Raw genomic sequence first — 19,367 nt, forward strand, 5'->3', positions numbered from 1 at the left:
AGGCAAAGGCTGAGAGAGAACCCCTAGACCCTGTCTTACCTGGTCGTAACAAGTATCTTAAAGGATGAAAGCGAGGTGGAAGGTATTCCAGAGCTTGGAGCCTAGACAACTGAAGGTGTAGCCACCCATGGTGGAGCGATGAAAATCAGCAATGCACAAGAGGCCAGAATTAGAGGAATGCAGATTATAGGGCTGGAGGAGATTCAGAGATGGGGAGGGGGAGGGCATGAAGGGATTTGAAAACAAGGATGAGAATTTTAAAATCAAGTTGTTGTTTGACCGGGAGCCAATGTCGGTCAGGGAGCATAGAGGTGATAGGGGAATGGGACTTGGTGCAAGTTAACACATGAGCAGTAGAGTTTTGGATGAACACAAGTTTACAGAGAGTAGAATGTGGGAGACCAGTCACAAGTGCATTGGAATAATCAAGTCTAGAGGTAACAAAGGCATAAATGAGGCCTTAGTATGCCATAGTAAAATTGAGGTCAATGGGGATCAGGGGGAAAACTCTGCACTGACTGGACTCATACTTACTACAAAGGTTTTGATTACTGGAGACCTATCATTTCAGCCCTAGGACACAACTGCAGGTGCTCTTCAGGGCAGTGTCCTAGACCCAACCATCTGTAGCTGTTTCATCAATTTTCTCCAGCATGTCAGAAGTGAGGCTGTTCGCTGATGACTGCACAACGTTCAGCACCATTCCTAACTCCTCAGATAATGAAGCAATCTGTGCCCGCATGCAGCAAGACCTGGACAATTCAGGCTCGGGCTGATAAGTGCCAAGTAACATTTGCACCACACAAGTGGCGGGCAATGACCATCTCCAACAAAAGGGTCTAACTACCTCTCCTTGACATTCTTCAGCATTACCATCACCAATTCCACCACCATCAACACGCAAGGGATCACCATTGACCAAAAACTTAACTGGACAAGCCACACAAAAACTGTGGCTACAAGAGGAGGTCAGAGACTGCAGACAGTAACTCACCTCCTGATGAATGTTCCCTCTAAGTTCTGTTTGCTGTGCACAGCCAGCTTGTTGCTTTGCAGTCCTTTAAAGATTGACACGCAGGTAAGCATCTTAAAGGGGACTTTGTTAGTGTACAGCCTGTGTTTGTTTCCTGAGCAACACATTTCTATTTGCTGTGCGGCTGCACATCTGCGCAACGTAGAAGGAACAAAGCTTTTCCACCATATTTTTTTTCCATTCTTTCATGGGATGTGGGCATCACTGGTTAGGCCAGCATTTATTGCCCACCTCTAATTGCCCCCAAGATGGTGGTGGTGAGCCACTGTCTTGAACTGCTGCAGTCTATGTAGCGTAGGTACACCCACAGTGCTGTTAGGAAGGGAATTCCAGGATTTTGACCCCGTGACAGTGAAGGAACGGCAATATAGTTCCAAGTCAGGATGGTGTGTGACTTGGAGGGAAACTTGCAGGTAGTGCTATTCCAATGCCTCTGCTGCCCTTGTCGTTCTAGGTGGTAGAGGTCGGGGGTTTGGAAGATGCTGTCGAAGGAGGCTTGGCACGTTGCTGCAGTGCATCCTGTAGCTGGTTCACACTGCTGCCACTGTGCATCAGTGGTGGAGGGAGTGAATGTTGAAGGTGGTGGATGGGGTTCCAATCATGCAGGCAGCTGTGTCCTGGATGGAGTCGAGCTTAGAGTGTTGTTGGAGCTGCACTCATCCAGGCAAGTGAAGAATATTCTATCACACTCCTGACTTGTGCCTTGTAGATGGTGGTTATATTTGCGCCACACAAGTGGCGGACAATGACCATCTCTAATGAGAGAATCCAACCATCTCCCCTTGACTTTCAATGGCATTACCATTGCTGAATCCCCCACTATCAACATCCTGGGAGTTACCAATGACCAAAATCTGAACTGGACCAGCCATGTCAGCACTGTGGCTACAAGAATCAGAGGCTGGGAATTCTGCGGCAAGTAACTCGCCTCTTGACTCCCCAAAGCCTGTCCACCATCTATAAGGCAAAGTCAAGGAGCTCGACAGCATCCAGGACAAAGCAGCCTGCTTGACTGGCACCTTATCCACCACCTTAAACATTCACTCCCTCCAACACCAATGCACCATGGTTGCGGTGTTTACCATCTACAAGATGCACTGCAGCAACTCGCCAATGCTTCTTTGGCAGCACCTCCCAAATCTGGGACCTCTACCGCAAAGAAGGACAAAGGCAGAAAACACATGGGAACACCACCACTTGCAGGTTCCCCACCAAGTCATACACCATCCTGACTTGGAAATATATCACTGTTCCTTTATCATCACTGGGTCAAAATCCTGAAATTCCCTCGCTAAGCTTTGCTTAGGTTTCAAAAAGTAAATCACTCATTCAATTTTTTCTAAAATAAGTATTTATTTAAATCAAGAAATTGATAAAAGAACAAGGTTCAAGACATCAGACATCATCCAAATGTAATATCATGTACACAGAAGGCAAGCTACACTTATTTTACACCGTAAAGTTTTGGTCATGATTAAAATGCTGGTTACTTATTGCTGGTTGTGCTACCTGTTCACAACTGTCAGGCCATTTAGCGCAAACCCTTGTAAGTGTGATGATAGATAAACTTTACATATTTCATCTGATTACAAATCATGATTAAGATCAAAGCTGTATGCAAGGAATATTTTGAAATTACAAATCAGAAAATTAGGATTCCATCTTAATCCATGCTAAGGAAAATACAATTCTCTCAATTTTATAATAAACAATCCTGCATTCTAACAATCAAACCATGAACTGGTGTTAAAATGGGAAAAAAGGGACAAAATATGGTCACCACATTCTTTGAAGGATTGCAAAGAAGGGAAAATTCATTCAAAAGTTCTGTTCTTTGCACAACCCAAGCAGTAGCTGAACATGTGACTTTACGCAGTATGAATACTGAAAATCATGACCGAAAGCTTTAGTTGAAACAAGTCTTCACAGGAAATGTACCGAAAGGTAAGCACAGGAACAGATGAAGGAAAGTTCTTCCTCTTGATGGGAAACAGCTGCCAAAAAACGTTCAATTCAAGATTTTAATGTAAAGATCTTCACCATAGGAAGAGCAAGTGTAAATATTAAGGAGCTTCATTTGGTGATGACGGATGTAACTACTCAGTTTCAGGAAAATAAAAATGCAAGCTCTTGGCTTGCTACAATCATAACCAAATTTACAGACAAACATTTTCAGTAACTGTCTTTTGGTACATCTGAGTAAGGAAAAGCAATCCATGATCCAGTAGCTCAGGCAACAGTTCTTCTTTAGTGCTGAATTAAAACCATAACTTTGCAAAATATTCTACTATTCACAATAAAATTGAACCTATAATGCTCGGAATAAATAGGTGCAGATGCAATACATTTCATAATTTGTGGGATTCCTAAATCACTTTTGAGGAAGTTACCTTAAGCCAAGATGCACAACTATTAAAATGGTAACACTTCTAGCTCACACATTTTCTTCTTAAACTTGATAATTCAACCAAATATAGTGTTATATTTTACAGTGTTATCAGTGAAAAAATGTGAGAGGATGGCGTAAAATATTTACTAACCAGTATCAAGGAAAGATGGTGTAATCTCCAGTATATTTTCAATAATATTGTCTCTTTGCATTGGTATTAAGTGAAATAGAGCATAAAAGACAAAGACAATCTGTTTACATGAATGGGTATTCAACTGGTGGTACATTTATGTCCTATTATTGTGATGGTGGCTTTTCTCCTGTGTTGTCACCTGCATGCTGAAATAAAAAGTACTGAAAATTGGTAGGAATCAAATCGAGACAGCATTTCTTACAGGTCATAAGGAAGTCCTGAAATCACTTAAGGGGAAATTAACTGCATTTTTGATATTGTTGCAATGCAAGTTCAATAGCATGAGGCAGGGAGTTCATTGTTCTAATGTAGGACAAGATTTGAGAAATGTAGAAGAAAAACAAAAAGAGTATGAGGGAGAAGAGAAAGAGAGAGTGTTTAGGTTATGTAAATGAAGTGATTTCCCACAATTTGGGTACTTATATTTCATGAAAATTGATCACTGAATAACTGCTTAAGATGAAAAAGAGGTCTTCCAGTTATTGATTTTCAAGTTCCAATGAAACCTCCAATGAATCTGCAGACTGAAATTGTAAGTCAAGAATGTAAAACATTAGATGCAGATTAAATGCATGTGAAATTGCAGTAATATGCTGAATTCAGAACTAAGCCTCATTATTTTCTAGCACCAGCAGTTACAACTGATAAACTAGCAGAGCCTAATGTGTAATACATTAAATATTAATTTTGTCCAGTTTATCACTTCTACCACTGATCCAGTCACCTCCCTTTTCCTGATGATTAAGATGAATGTTTAAGGTTGCACAGCACTACTTAAAGAGCAGGATTATCCCCGTGTCCTGGCCAATATTCCTCTCAATTAACATCACCAAAATAGATTAATGGGTCCAAAAGCGAAATACTGTGGTGCTGGCCACTGACAGGTATTTGTGGTTAGAATGTGGAACCACAAGTAGTTGAGGTGAATAGCAATAATGAATTTAAGGTGAAGCTAGGTAACCACGAGGGAGAAAGGAATAGCTGGTAATGCTGATAGGGTTAGATGAAGAGGGGTGACAGGAGGTTTGTGTGCAGCATTAACACTGGCATATACCAATTGCACCTAATAGCCTGTTTCTGTGCTCCTATGTAATTCTATGTAGAAATTTGCTATGCAAAAATGGGCCACTATATTTGCCTACATAATGACTGTGACTGCTTTGCAAAAGTAACTACTTGTATGTGAAGTGCTTTGGGACATGTCTGAGAGATATGATAAGGCGCTATATAAATGTGTTCTTCCTTTAAGTGTTGCCTTGAAAAGGTTCCACTAAAGTTATCAGACACATCAAATTGCCCCTAGTATAGGTAGGTGGCAGGGAAATATAGGGACAGGTGGGGATGTGGTAGGAATATGGAATTAGTGCAGGATTAGTATAAATGGGTGGTTGATGGTCGGCACAGACTCGGTGGGCCGAAGGGCCTGTTTCAGTGCTGTATCTCTAAACTAAACTAAACAAAACATGTTCACAAAGATGCAACCATTTCAGAAGGGACAAATTATGCAGAATAATTTTAAAGATGTGACTGATTACATTCCCACGTCACCCAAATAAAATCCTCCTGACTGCCACCTTTATGTAGGAATATGATTAACTGCAGTCAGAATTTAGTGTGATACAGAGAGATACCGGGGGTGAGATTGTCCTGGTTTTACAAAGTTTCATGAAGATGGAATGTATACTTCTGCACTTTCTTTTTAATTGTATAAGTTCCAGAATCTACAACAGTTGTACAATAAATGCTTTGTGTAGGGCATGAAATTTATTTTGAAGAGATGGAGTACTTTTGATAAATTTGAGTAAGATAACAATTTAGATGCTTTGTAATTTCTGAGGCAATTGTGTGCGTGCAGAAAGAAAAAACATGTTCTACACACATTTTTCATTTTCTTTCTTCAATCATTACTGCTGACAATAAGTTTAAGGGGATTTTCCACAGAACTACACTTGAGCAGTGTTGAGACTGACAACAAGGAAAGGAAACTCAGCAACCTGTCTCCAACATTTAACATTACTGAATTCTGAAGTCAAATAATGGAAATAACTTCAGGATAGTATTTTTCCTTTTTATCTTCAACCACCTGGATTTTGTGATTTTACGACAGAATTTTTCATTTTGGGGAGGATGTTATGCGCCAAATCTCATGAACCACCATTGTCAGCAAATAGATAATGAAACACAAATTTAGTAACAAATTTTAGCCGCCTTCTGTCCCTCTCCATACATAAAAAAACAAACTCCAAGCAAATTCACATATTGGATAATAAATTTTTAAAAAAATCAATAAATGAATATGACAAAAATCAAGAATGTGACTGAATATTGCTAATATTATTGTGCATATTATCAGAAAGATAAGTGACAAAATATTTAAACAGCAGCCTTTAATATTTTTAAAGGAGAACATGAAACTTTTTTTAAAAAGTGGTAAATTTTCACTTAACTCACTAGCAAAATCTTTAAAAGTGTAACAAACTGTGCTCATGTGCTGTCCCATGCAGGAAACCAACTGTCTCACACAATGGTCAAAATTAGCGGGCATGAGATTATCCAAGATTATATAGCAATAAGCAAATCCAAATAGTATGTCCTACATAGTAGTTTCTGACACACCAAAGAATATGGAAAATTACCACTAAAACTGGGACTTGTGGTTAAGCCCTACGGTATCCAGTCTACAGGGTCATTTCACTATGCTAAGCATTTTGGAAGAATTACCATCAAGAATGTGAACAGATCCTATACAGGGGTGAACATCGGTGGTGACACCTAATATTTATTTCAAGGTTTCTCCTTATAAAGGGAATTCAATTCCTTCTCATTTCTGCTTTTCATCTGAACAGATGACACAAGTCTCACCAATTCTGTACCGAAATTGCTATCCAATCCTTTCTACAGGTTACTAGCTCATAAGTGAATTTATAATAAAGCAGTAATAATTAATGAAATGGACACCATCTTGTAACAAAACTGCAATTAATGTTTTTTCTTGATTTCTGTCCCCACCCCCACTTTGGATTTTATTCTCTAACTAGCTATTTTAGAGAACTGATGTGCCCCATTGACTGATATGATTAAATATTATCTTGCACTCACTAGGTTTTGTAATCACTTATCATTCCTTAGCTGAGTTTTGACACAGTGAAGCAATTTAAAAAGTCTTAAATTGTTCCAATGTTGCAAGTATAAAAAAATCATTCCAAATGTATTTATATTTTTAAAAGCACATATAGGGTGTCATACTTACAAAAAAGAAACTTTCCCCCTCCCTGTTAAACTCTTTCAAGTAAAATCCTACAACTTTGCTGGAAAGGTAATGTTGGCATCGATGTTCCAACACACTGGCCAGGCAAAATATCACTTTGTGGGAGGATTCAAAAACTCTACCAATGATTTTCCATCTCTTCTTCTCAGCACCCAACCAAAAGCTTGAAACACTGCATCAACTTGAGATATTCCATTTAGCAGGGCAGTGAAGAATTAGTGGCACTCATTGTACAGATTAATGGAATTAAACTGACAGTTCAAGGATGAGATTCAAAATAGCTCACTGGGTAAAAAAGCCATTTAATTATGACACACTAAATTTAGAAAGGGAAAAAAAATTCAAGGAACTTATTAAGATCAATACAATCCCATGTCCAACAGTGGTCTGCAGTAATAAAGGATATTGAACCAATTTTTTTAGAAAATGAAAAATTATGAAGCATTTTACTTTAAAGACTTGGCTTCACTTAAAGCACTAGAATTTTTGTTAGAAAGTTGGTCTTAATATACTGCTAGAAATCAAACCAGTCAGTCTACAAAATGCACTGTGAAAGGAAAAAGAATTGAGCTTTCTTTCTGGTGAAAAGACATTAGGTTGCTGTTTTGTGGAAAAACAGAACATGTGGTCCAAAACAGCAGATTCATGAGCAAACTTGCAATTTAACACTTTCTTAAAAAGGTTGTGTTCTCCTTGATAACTTCATCATACCGTTGCTTAAAGAGAAAACAGAATTAAACTTCAATGATCACAAAACTGACTTGGAAAATAAATCTAACAACAGACTACTGAAGCACAACTACTGATAATAAGAAGCATTCTTCCTGCAATTAATCTGGGAGAGCTGCCACATGATGTCAGCAAGTACCTCTCTTTAGAGCAAATCCTGAAGTGAAAGTCGCAGTGCAAAGGCAGTTTTCTGACATTCTGAATTGGCTATAATCATTTTTTGCTGTGCTGTATTTAACTTTTTTTTAAAACTAAGATTTGTACTATTTAGATTTAGATTCAACTGTCACAATTTAAAAAAATCATGTAACCAGTCAGAATGGTATAGTTGCTGCAGTTAAAATATGGGTGAATTAGAAAATCTGTTTAGCCCATATGGAGCAGTGAACACTCGTGCCAGCAGCCATAAAGGGCTTAATCATCATTTGTGCACAAAGTGATGTTTCTATTTTCTTATATTTATTTCAATTCAATAAAAGTAAACAAGTCAGCATCAAAAAACACACTTTTAATATCAAATAGTGCAATTTTCTAAATGTGGCTCACAGCAATAAGAAGCACAAAATACTGTATCTTTTTGGGGTTTGTTTTTGAAGTAATGTTATAAGTGGAAGGCAATTAATGGTTTATTAGGACTGAGCTGGTTAGCTTCCCATTTTCAGAAAATGGTAATTGCTGTCCAAACATATAGTACAACGCAATAACACTAAAGTATCCATGCTATTATTATGTGGTGTGATAACGTAAAGCTAATTTAAATAGTCTATCAGTGAAAACAACAATGAATCACAGTGCAATGTTAGTGTGGGGATATTTGGTACAGATACATGGGCGTGCATGTTCAGTTCTACCTGCATATATGAAATCTGGACCTAGATCAAACAGAAGGGAATTCACAGTTTGAAATAACTTAAATGCACCAAGTGTGGTGAATAAGGTTGGTGAGCGACAAGCGCAAATAGCCATGTGGGAATATGATGTAGTGGCAATAACAGAAACGTGGCTTAAAAATGGTGAGGTCTGGGTGCTTAATATTCATGAATACAAGGGGCTGAATTTTCAATAGCCCATGTCGGCGGGACTGCAGGCGAGACTGGGGGAGGTGGGAGGGGGTGCCTGAAAATGGGAGGAAAATCCTGTCGGGCTGGCTCCATGACAATCCTGTGGAGGCGGGAACGTATGGAGTCGGATTGACGTCAGAAATGGTAACCTGCCCGGTCATGGCAGGTAGCCAGTTAAGCCCCTTCAGGGCTGAATTATGGGCACTCTTTCAACATTGACCAGACTTTTGATCTGGCAGACAGAATGCCCGTTGCATCAGGAGGCCACCCACAAAACTGTGGTGGGCTTACAGCGGCAGGCTGGGTGGACATTAGAGCCAGAGGCTCCAATATATTTGGAAGCCTCTGCTCTGAAAAATCAGCTGCAAATACGGCAGTGCCCGTTACTGTGGGGGCTTCCCCCCTGAGCTCTGAGGGCCCTATCCCATCTGGCCTTCTTACTTACCTGATTAGTTGCCCTGAAACAGGGCTGTGTTCTCACACCCACACTGTTTGGGATCTTTTTCTTACTGCTGCTCTCTCACGCATCTTCAGAAGGAATTTTCCTCCACACAAGATCAGATGGCAGGTTGTTCAACCTTGCCTGTCTTAGAGCGAAGACCAAAGTACAGAAAGTCCTCATCAGGGAACTCCTCTTTGCTGACAACGCTGCATTAACATCCCACACGGAAGAGTGTCTGCAGAGACTCATTGACAGGCTTGCGGCTGTCTGCAACGAATTTGGCCCAACCATCAGTTTCAAGAAAACGAGCATCATGGGACAGGACGTCAGAAATGCTCCATCCATCAATATCGGCGACCAAACCCTGGAAGTGGTTCAAGAGTTCACCTACCTGGGCTCAACTATCACCAGCAACCTGTCTCTCGATGCAGAAATCAACAAACGCAAGGGAAAGAAGTCTGCTGCTATGTCCAGACTAGCCAAGAGGGTGTGGGAAAGTGGCGCACTGACACGGAACACAAAAGTCCGAGTGTTTCAAGCCTGTCTCTTCAATACCTTGCTCTACGGCAGCGAGGCCTGGACAACGTATGTTAGCCAAGAGTAACGTCTCAATGCATTCCATCTTTGCTGTCTCCGGAGAATCCTTGGCATCAAGTGGCAGGACCATATCTCCAACGCAGAAGTCCTCGAGGCAGCCAACATCCCCAGCATGTACGCCCTACTGAGCCGGCAGCGTCTGAGATGGCTTGGCCGTGTGAGCCACACGGAAGATGGCAGGATCCCCAAAGGACATATTGTACAGCGAGCTCGTCACTGATATCAGACCCACCGGCCATCCATGTCTCCGCTTGAAAGACGTTTGCAAACGCGACCTGAAGTCTTGCGACACGGACCACAGGGCATGGGAGCCAGTTGCCAGCAATCGCCAGAGCTGGCAGACAGCTACAAAGGCAGGGCTGAACAGAGGAGAGTCGAAGAGACTCAGCAGATGGCAGGAAAAGAGACAGCAGTGTAAGCAGAGAGCCAATTGTGTAACAACCCCGACAACCAACCACACCTGCAGCACCTGTGGAGGAGTCTGTCACTCTAGAATTGGCCTTTATAGCCACTCCAGGCACTGCTCCACAAACCACTGGCCACCTCTAGGTGCTTACCCATTGTCTCTTGAGATAAGGAGGCCAAAAAGGAAAGGATTAGTTGCCAGCAACCGGGAATCGATGCGCCCTTGTGCATCCCTACATACTTCAGCATCTCTCACCTCTGATGGTGGGACTGCTGATCTTTGACTGTTGGAAGGCCTAATGTTGGCCCTCCAGACTTGGGAGCCCACTGGCAGTCCTTAATTGGATAGGGCTCCCACAGGCTGCAACTTAATTATCTACCTCCTTCAAAATCGCCCTCTGGGTGCCGCCACCTGCATTTGTGGATTCCCCATCCGCATTTCATTCTGATGGCGAGATCAGGACCCCAGAACGAAAATATTGCCCAAAATGTTCAGAAAAGATAGTGAATCAATTTGGTTAGAGTTGAGAAGCAAAAAAGGTAAGATCACGCTACTTGGGGGTATTCTATAGACCACCAAATAGTCAGAGAGAAAGAGAGAGCGAGAGAGAGATAAAGGAACCAATCTGCAGGGAAATCACTGAGATATGCAATAACTATAGAGTGGTGATATTGGGGGACTTCAATTACTCAAATATTGATTGCAATAATGTTAGAGTAAAGGGAAAGGAGGGGGAGGAATTTCTGAATTAGTCTTAAACTTATTTTTCATGTTTTTACTTTCATACAGAGCTGTTCATTATTCCTGCCATTAGCACTCTCTCTGGACTCGTGCTTGGTCTTTCTCTACAACTATTTAGCACTACGTTTGCATTCTGTTCCATGAGATCTGTCATTTAACCTCTCCCCCTTCCGTGCTGTCACAGTCCTTCTTTCTTGTTCTTCTTCCCCCCCCACTTTCACTTGCTCAAAGACTGATACATTTCTAACTTTTGCTAATTCTGATGAAGGGTCACAGAACTGAAACGTTAACTCTGTTTCTCTCTACATAGATGCTGCCAGACCTGCTGAGCATTTTAGGCACTTTCTGTTCTCATGCTGGAAGAATTTCTGAAATGGGTTCAGGAGAACGTCCTTAATCAGTAAGCTCACAGTCCAACTAGGAAGGGGGCATTGCCGGATCTGGTGCTGGGGAAAAAGATGGGCCAAGTGGACAAAGTATTTGTGGGGGAATACATGAGTGAGAGTGATCATCATATGATAAAGTTTAAATTAGTAATGGAGAAAAGCAAGGAATAATCCAAAGTAGAATTTACACATTGGAAGAGGCCTAACTTAAAAGGGAGGAGAGGGGATCTAGCCAGGGTAAAATGGAACCAAAGCTTGACAGGAAAAAAGTGTAATGGAACAATGGGTGAGTTTTAAGGAAGAGATGTTTCAGGTACAGGCTAGGTCCATTTCAACAAGACAGGAAGGCAGGGAATCAAAGCCAGAGCTCCATGGATGGTGAGGGAGATAGAGAATACGATGAAATAAAGAAAGAAGGTGTATGATGCATGTCAGATGAATTCTTCAAACGAGAACCAGGGCAAATACAATAAGTTGAGAGGGGAAGTGAAGAGGAAAATAAGACTGGCAAAGAGAGAATGAGAAAATAGAATGGCAGTTAACATAAAAGGGAACCCAAAAACTTTTTACCAACAAGAAAATAGCAAGAGGCGGGATGGGGCCTATTAGGGACAAAGAAGGCGATATATAGGGCAAAGCTAGAATACTTAATGATTACTTTGTATCGGTGTTTACTGAGGAACATGATGCTCACAAAACATTGGTAGAAGTGAAAACGTGAGGGTTAATGGTTGAAGTGAAAATTGATAGTCAGCCTTTCCAGTACATCCTGCCTATGCTTAAAAGTGTATACGTCACCTGATCCAGATGGGTTGCACCCCAGGTAGCTAAGGGAAGTGGGAGTGGAGATAGAAGAAGGGCTTGCCATAATCTTCCAATCTTTCCCAGATAAGGGGAGGTGCCAGAGAATTGGAGAGTGGCAAACATGACACCCTTGTTCAAGAAAGGGTGTAAGGACATTCCTAGTAATTACAGGCCAGTCAGTTTAACATCAGTGGTGGGTAAGGTTTTGGAAACAATAATCAGGAAAAAAAAAATCAACAGGCATTTGAAGAGGTTTGAGTTAATTAAGGAGAGCCAGCATGGATTTGTAAAAGAAAGATCGTGTTTGACTAAACTAATTACATTCTTTGATGAAGTAACAGCGAAGGCTGATGAAGGGCAAGAAAGTATTTGACAAAGTACAGCATAAGAAACTACTTAACAAAATTGAAGCTCATGGAATAGGAGGGTCAGTGTCAGCTTGGATTAAAAAAAATTGGCTTAAGGACAGGAAACTGCAAGTTGTGGTTAAATGGTTGTTTTTCAGATTGGAAGTGGGTAGACAGTGGTGTTTCCCCAAGGGTCAGTGCTAGGACCAATGCTTTTTTTGATATATTTTATTACATATAGCTATATAAATAAATTACTTGGATATTGGAATACAGAGTAAAATTGCAAGACTTGCCGATGATACCAAACTTGGAGGTGTGCCATACAGTAAGGATTATACCCATCAACTGCAACAGGACATAGATAGGCTAGCAGAATGGGCAGACAAGTGGCAGATGGAATTTAATACAGAGAGGTGTGAAGTGACACATTTCGGCAGAAGGGACATGGAGAGGAAATATAGACTTAATGGCACAGTTCTAAAAACAGCGTGCAGGGACAGAGGGACCTGGGTGTTCATGTGCATAGATCTTTGAAGATGGCAGACATTGCGAGAGTAGTGAGCAAAGCTTATGGTATCTTGGGCTTCATAAATAGAGGCGTTGAGTACAAAAGGAGGGATGTTATGCTAAACCTTCATAAAGCTCTGTACTGTATCTAGTTTTGGTCACCACATTTTAGGAAGAACGTGAGAATGTTTCCAGGGATGAGGGATTTTAGCTAGGTTAGGTTGGAGAAGCTGGATTGTTCTCCTTGGAGCAAAGGAGGTTGAGGGGACATCTGAGAGAGGTGTAGAGGATTATGACAGGTTTAGATAAAGGTAGACAAAGAAAAGCTATTCCCATTAGCTGATGTTATAGGATTAGGGGGACACAGATTTATGGTTTTGGGTAAGAACATTTTAATGCAGCGAGTGGTAATGACCTGGAACTTGCTGCCTACAAGAGCAGTGAAAGCGGAGACTATCAATGATTTCAACAGGAAATTGGATCGGCACGTGAGGAAAATAAACTTGTAGGACTGTAGGGATAGAGTAAGGGAATGGGACTGACCATGACAGATTGCTCTACAGAGAGCTGGCATAGTCTCGCTGGACAGAATGGTCTCTTTCAGTGCAGTTATGACTCTATCTTTTACAAAATGATTCTTCACACATAAACTGAATAGCCATCCTTAACCGGGGTTGTAGTTGGGACTCTAAAGTTGGCCCCAATGCCCTCAAGCAAGAAACAGGCAAGTTTGTCACTGGGCTGGATTTTAACAAGCCCTTGACATCGTGATCCATTGCAGGGAGGTGGAGGCCTGAAGATGGCTCCGGATGAAGTCCGCTACAGACCTCGATGCTAGCAAGGCCCGACCTGATCCTACCAGCAGCGGCAAGACTCCTTGCTCCACTGGGCAACGGGACCACAAGTTAAATACACAAATAAATAAAATTAATACATTTAAATACACTTACCTCCAATCTTGAGGGCCCGCCGTGATTGGCGGCCAGCACTCCCGTGCCTTCAGATCCCTGTCCGAGGAAACCCGGCACTACACTGGTGGGGAGGGGGGAGGAGGTAAGTTTATCAGTGCGGGGGTGGGGTCAAATTAATGTAAAGATGGTGGGATGGGGTGAACTTTAAATTTGTGCAGTTTGGGGAGGGGGAGGTCAGATGTAAAAGGCAAGTGTTTTGGTGGGGGGAGGGCAAATAGTTATTGTAATTGTTATTGGAGGGGTGGGAAAGGGGAATACAAAATTTAGTTATTTAATTTTGGGGGATCTTTCTTTACAAATTCAAATATGCCAGCAGGGCTGGCTGACCTTTAAAAATGATGCCAGCACCTATGCACAGGCAGCTGCGCCATTGCCAGGAACGGACACCCCACCCCCTCCACATGATTGGGAGGGCAGGCCTCCCCAGCTCTTTAAATGAGCCGCTGCACTTAAGATCGTGGCGGCTCTTTGGGCCATTTTGTGAGCTCGCTGCCAATCAAAATCCAGCCCATTGTTCCTGTTTGCTCTCTTGGGATGTCCTGCTGGATGTGCATACCCATGAAGGTGTGCTCACATTCAGTTATGATTGCCATCACGAAGAACAGTCCATCAGCTCTTATTTTCCTAAGCTCACGTATGAAGAACAAATGCGAAAGACAGTGGTGAAATGTTGGTTTCTCTCAAAGTATACCTCAGCATAAATCACCATTTTCAGAAGAGAAAGAAAAAGGGGAGAAAATCATGGGGAAAACATCATTGAATTATTTGGTTGAGTAAAGCGGTGGCAATACTTATATAAAAGCAAAATACTGCAGATGCTGGAAATCTGAAATAAAAACAAGAAATGCTGGAAATACTCAGCAGTATTTCCAACAGAAACCAACATTTCAGCATCTGTGGAGAGAGAAGCAGAGTTAATGTTTCAGCTCAGTGTCCCTTCTTCAGAACTAGCAAATATTAGAAATGTAAAAGGTTATAAGCAAGTAAAGCGGGGGTGGGGCAAGAGATAACAAAGGAGAAGGTGTAAATAGGACAAGGTCACAGAATAGCTGACCAGAAGGTCGTGGAGCAAAGGCAAACAATATGTTAAGGGTGTGTTGAAAGACAAAGCATTAGTACAGATAGGGTGTTAATGGACTGCAAATTGAACAGCCACAAGTACAAACATGAAAAAAAAGTGGGTAAGCAAACTGAACAAACTATGAAATAAAATAAAATAAACACAAAAAAAATTTTAAAATAGGAAGAAGAAAAAAATAACTAAAAATAAAAGTAAAATGGGGGGCCCGTCATGCTCTGAAATTATTGAACTCAATAATCAGTCCGGCAGGCTGTATGTAGTGTGCCTAATCGGTAAATGAGATGCTGTTGTTTGATGATCATGTCGGGGTTAGACCTGAGAGAACGGAGTGCCTCAAGTTCAGAGGGGGACAGGTTAGAGTGAGTGAGAGGGACAGAGAAATTGAGATGACCAATGTCGCGCTGACAGTTTTCAATGAAAAGATCAAGAGCGGGTAAGAGGCCAAGGGGAGGGGTCCAGGTAGAGGGAGAATGCTGGAGGCGGATGAATGGGTCTACTGATCAGGGGAAGGACTCCTGGTCAAAGAAGTGAGCCCGGAGGCGATGGAAGAGCTCAACGTCATGCTGAGCGCAAAATTCATTGAGGTGGGGGCGTAAGGGGATAAAACTGAGACCTTTGCTGAGTACAGAACGTTCAGCGTCAAAGGGGGAGGTCAGAGGGTATAGTGAATACACAGCAAGGGGTCAGATCAGAAGGGCTGGGGTCAGAGGGAAGTGAAGAGGAAGAAGGATCTGGAGGGGCATTAGTCCCCATCAGCTGCAATACTTATATCTTTATTAAAAAATCCTATCTTCACTCATTTGTGCCTTATAGGGCAGAATATGAAAGATATCTTCTGATCCAGCAAGAAAGAGGTTCTCCTTTATACATAATCTAGCCAGCAAGTATCAGCACGTTATTCAACCGAGTAGGAGAATAAATCGCAATGAAAACTGATCCCGTCCACCACCACATATGATACAAAGCAGTCTAAAGCAACATCAGGAATGGTTCTTTCTCTCTGTAGCAAAGAAATGCTCAAGTCAATTGTAATGCTATTGGCACTGTGTAAACGGAAATTAATCTGGGATTATTTTAAGGATTTTTAAAAGTTTATATGGCATAATTTCTGTCATGTTCCCAGAACTGTTCAACTGAACACGCAAATGAATTATGCATAATTTATCTGTTGTCTTAAGTTTCCACAGTTTCTCAGACATAGCATGGAAATGTTATACTGTGGCATAATACACGTCTTGTTCCAAATATTGAAATTACTTATTTGATCTTGTCTTCTACTTCACCAAAAATCAATTATAAAACGAGCATCTCCTGATCAACTTATAAATTTAAAACCTTTGATTAATCTGCATCATTTTTGTTTAATTTAATTTCAGCAACTATGAATACTATTAGTACCATTATTCAAAAATATGTTTACTGATGCTGTAATTTACTGTACCCATAACTCTTGGTTACCTATGACTGTTGAGAAGTAGCATTAATTAAGCACTGGAGAGGTACTTGATGCTATTCAGATTGGCATTGGCTTTTTACATAAAAACAAATTTTGTTATGACTTTCCAATTTTTCCCAGCTTCGGCAGCAAGAATGCAAAATGAACACAGTTAATAACAGAAACAGTACTCACTAAATTATATTCTATATTCCTAACTGTCATTTACCTGGTCCTAAAAACTGACCACTCAGTATCAAAACTAGATTTTTATCTCTTAAATAAAGATCATTTCACTTACACACAAATACAGTACACATTGTTTTAAAACTACACATTATTTCCAGAAGTAAATTTTCTTAAGTTTTATAAATATATACTGGAGAAAATGAAGGGGGCTTTTCTTTTCAATGTTAGTTAACAGACTATTTTAATAGAAGAATATAGAGCTTCTGTTTAGGTACCTTAAGACAGCGATATCACAAACAATACTGAATGTTATTTAATCACAGTTTCTAATTGGTGCTTCAACTCGTCTATTGCAGTTTAACATTTATAAAACTAATTACTGTACAATAAGCTGAAAGCAACATTTCCTTTTGAAATTATTTTCAAGTTATTTTGTTCTTGATGCCATATTTTACTTTTTTTTTTACAAAAAATGCCTGAAATATAAACTGTACAAATTAGTTTATCAATCTATGCTACATTTTCTCTACAAGAGTTCAACATATAACTGAAGTGTAAATTTGCATACATTCAAACAATGCAGTGACTTCAAATGTTTTCTAAAACTTACAAAATATATCTGTACCATCACAATACATAAACAACTTCAGTTTAAACATGTTTAAAAAAAATCAGCAGTAAGACAGAGTACTGCGAGGAATTCAAAGACTTTGTGCTGATCATACATCATCAGCAGGTAATGGAAGGATACTTCCCCTTCCTCGCGTGAAAAAGGCCATCTTCTCCCTGTAAGAGCATGCACAAATCACAATCAAAAGTCTAGCTCACATTAAGCCAAGTCATTTCTGCTGGTCTGTTCAGTAAAATGTTTGATATGTTCCTCATCAAGATTTCAAATATGGACCGTGAAAAAGGCATCAAGCAGAGCTTGGCACCGACAATAAGGATGGAGGAGGAAACCAAGAACAAACAAAAAGCAAGGGAGTGCATTTCCGCACTCTTAACTACTAACACTAAACAGTACTAGGAATCTTCAACCCCAGATGATGTGTGCTCTGGAAAGATATGGGGGAGGAGAAAGCAAAGCATGAAAAATGGAGATAAGAAAAACACAATTGTTCAATGCAGCAGGTGAAACATTTCCCACTTGCTACTTAAAACTCACCAGAATGACTGCATCTCCAGGGGCTCATTTTGACTCTGTTCTCTTAACTTGTGCACCTCTTTAGATGTTTTCTTCATGAGTCTTTGAACGTTACTCTCCTGTTTCTGTTGTTCTTTTGTTTGCTCTGCCTGATATAATAAGAAAATAGCACTTTCTAAACTTATTCTGCTTAAATTGAGCTGCATTATATCATTATATATATTGTATTATATTCTGTGATAGCTTGCTACAGGCTATTGTTCTTGCTACTGATTGGTCAGCTCTGATCAGCTGTTGTGTCTTGTGGTGAAGTCAACACATACTATTGTTCTTGTCAGGATATGTTGGCTGCAGAGCAAGTGGTGATCTGTTTCTTGAGTAGGGGTAGCCAGATATCACTGATGAGCAGGCCACTATCTTGAGGAATGGTGCGGTGTTGATAGATCTCCATCTCCAGGCCTGCTCATCAGCGATAATAAAAGTAAAATACTGCAGATGCTGGAAACCTGAAATAAAAGCAAGAAATGCTGGAAATACTCAGCAGGTCTGGCAGAATCTGTGGAGAGAGAAGCAGAGTTAATGTTTCAGGTCAGTGACCCTTCCTCAGAATTGGCAGAGGCCAGAAATGTAATAGGTTTTAAGCAAGTGGGGGTGGGGCAAGACATAACAAAAGAGGTGTTGATAGGATAAGGTCACAAAGAATAGCTGACCAGAAGATCATGGAGTAAAGGCAAACGGCATGTTAATGGTGTGGTGAAAGAGAAAGCGTTAGTACAGAGAGGGTGTTAAATGACAGAAAACTGAACAGCCTGGCCCCAAGCACAAACATGAAAAAAACATGAAAAACCCTAATCTCCAGGCCTGCTCATCAGTGATATCTGGCTACCCCTACTCAAGAAACACCTCACTACCTGCTCTGCAGCCAATATACCCCAACAAGAACAATAGTTTATTTTGACTTACCACGCGACAGAATAGTTCACCATCAGCAAGAACAATAGCATGTATTGACCTATCACGGAACACATTTAGCCAATCAACAGCACCAAGAACAAGAACATGTAATGACCTAGCAGCAGTAAGATCCCACCCACATTCCCATCCTCCACTACATATAAACCTACTGTTTCCACCTGTTCCAGTTATTTCTGCAGATGATGGGTAGAGTATGCTGCCCAAAACATTGAGGCCTGCCAGTTCTTCTAAGAACTCCTTTTTTCAAGGAAACATTTGCTCTTTTTAGAGCAAATTCACATGGTGTAAAACCGTAAAATCATCTTACTCAACATTACTGCTCTCACCATGAAAACCTTCAAACAACCTGCTATTCCAGTTGGACAAGATAAAAATGTTCTTGAAGTTTAAAAATGTCTATCCAGTAAATAGAATGAGAAACAATCCCAAGGAATAGTTCCAAGTCAGGATGGTGTGTGGCTTGAAGGGGGAACTTGCAGGTGTTGGTGGTCCCATGCATCTGCTGTCCTTGTCCTTCTAGGTGGAACAGGTTTGGAAGGTGCTGTCGAAGGAGCCTCGGTGAGTTGCTGACATCATGGAGGATTGTGAGGCTGGATGAGATTATAGAGGCAGAGGCCATGGAGGAATGTGAAAAGAAGGATGTTGCTTAACCGGGAGAGAATGTGA

At 40.8% G+C, this 19,367-nt stretch overlaps 1 protein-coding gene across 3 annotated transcripts in view; it reads right to left on the reverse strand.

Moving 5' to 3' along the window:
- Positions 1–2,400: 2,400 nt before the first annotated feature.
- wwc1 (WW and C2 domain containing 1) overlaps positions 2,401–19,367 on the reverse strand; it is a 171,429-nt gene continuing 154,462 nt past the window's right edge. The window contains exons 22-25 of one of the 3 annotated variants that reach the window (XR_010976111.1): positions 17,748–17,875; positions 17,334–17,368; positions 3,574–4,139; positions 2,942–3,027 (exon numbers count right to left, since the gene is read on the reverse strand). Coding sequence is in view for 2 of the 3 variants with exons in the window: in XM_068043868.1 (XP_067899969.1) it covers positions 2,940–3,027; positions 17,748–17,875 (216 nt within the window). In the remaining variant the exon portion in view is untranslated. Of the gene's footprint in view, positions 4,140–17,333; positions 17,369–17,747; positions 17,876–19,367 lie in introns of all 3 variants that reach the window. The other 2 variants (XM_068043869.1, XM_068043868.1) reach the window with 2 other exon arrangements.

The sequence above is a fragment of the Heterodontus francisci genome, chromosome 12, assembly GCF_036365525.1.
Source record: "Heterodontus francisci isolate sHetFra1 chromosome 12, sHetFra1.hap1, whole genome shotgun sequence".
NCBI classification, from domain to species: Eukaryota; Metazoa; Chordata; class Chondrichthyes; order Heterodontiformes; family Heterodontidae; genus Heterodontus; species Heterodontus francisci.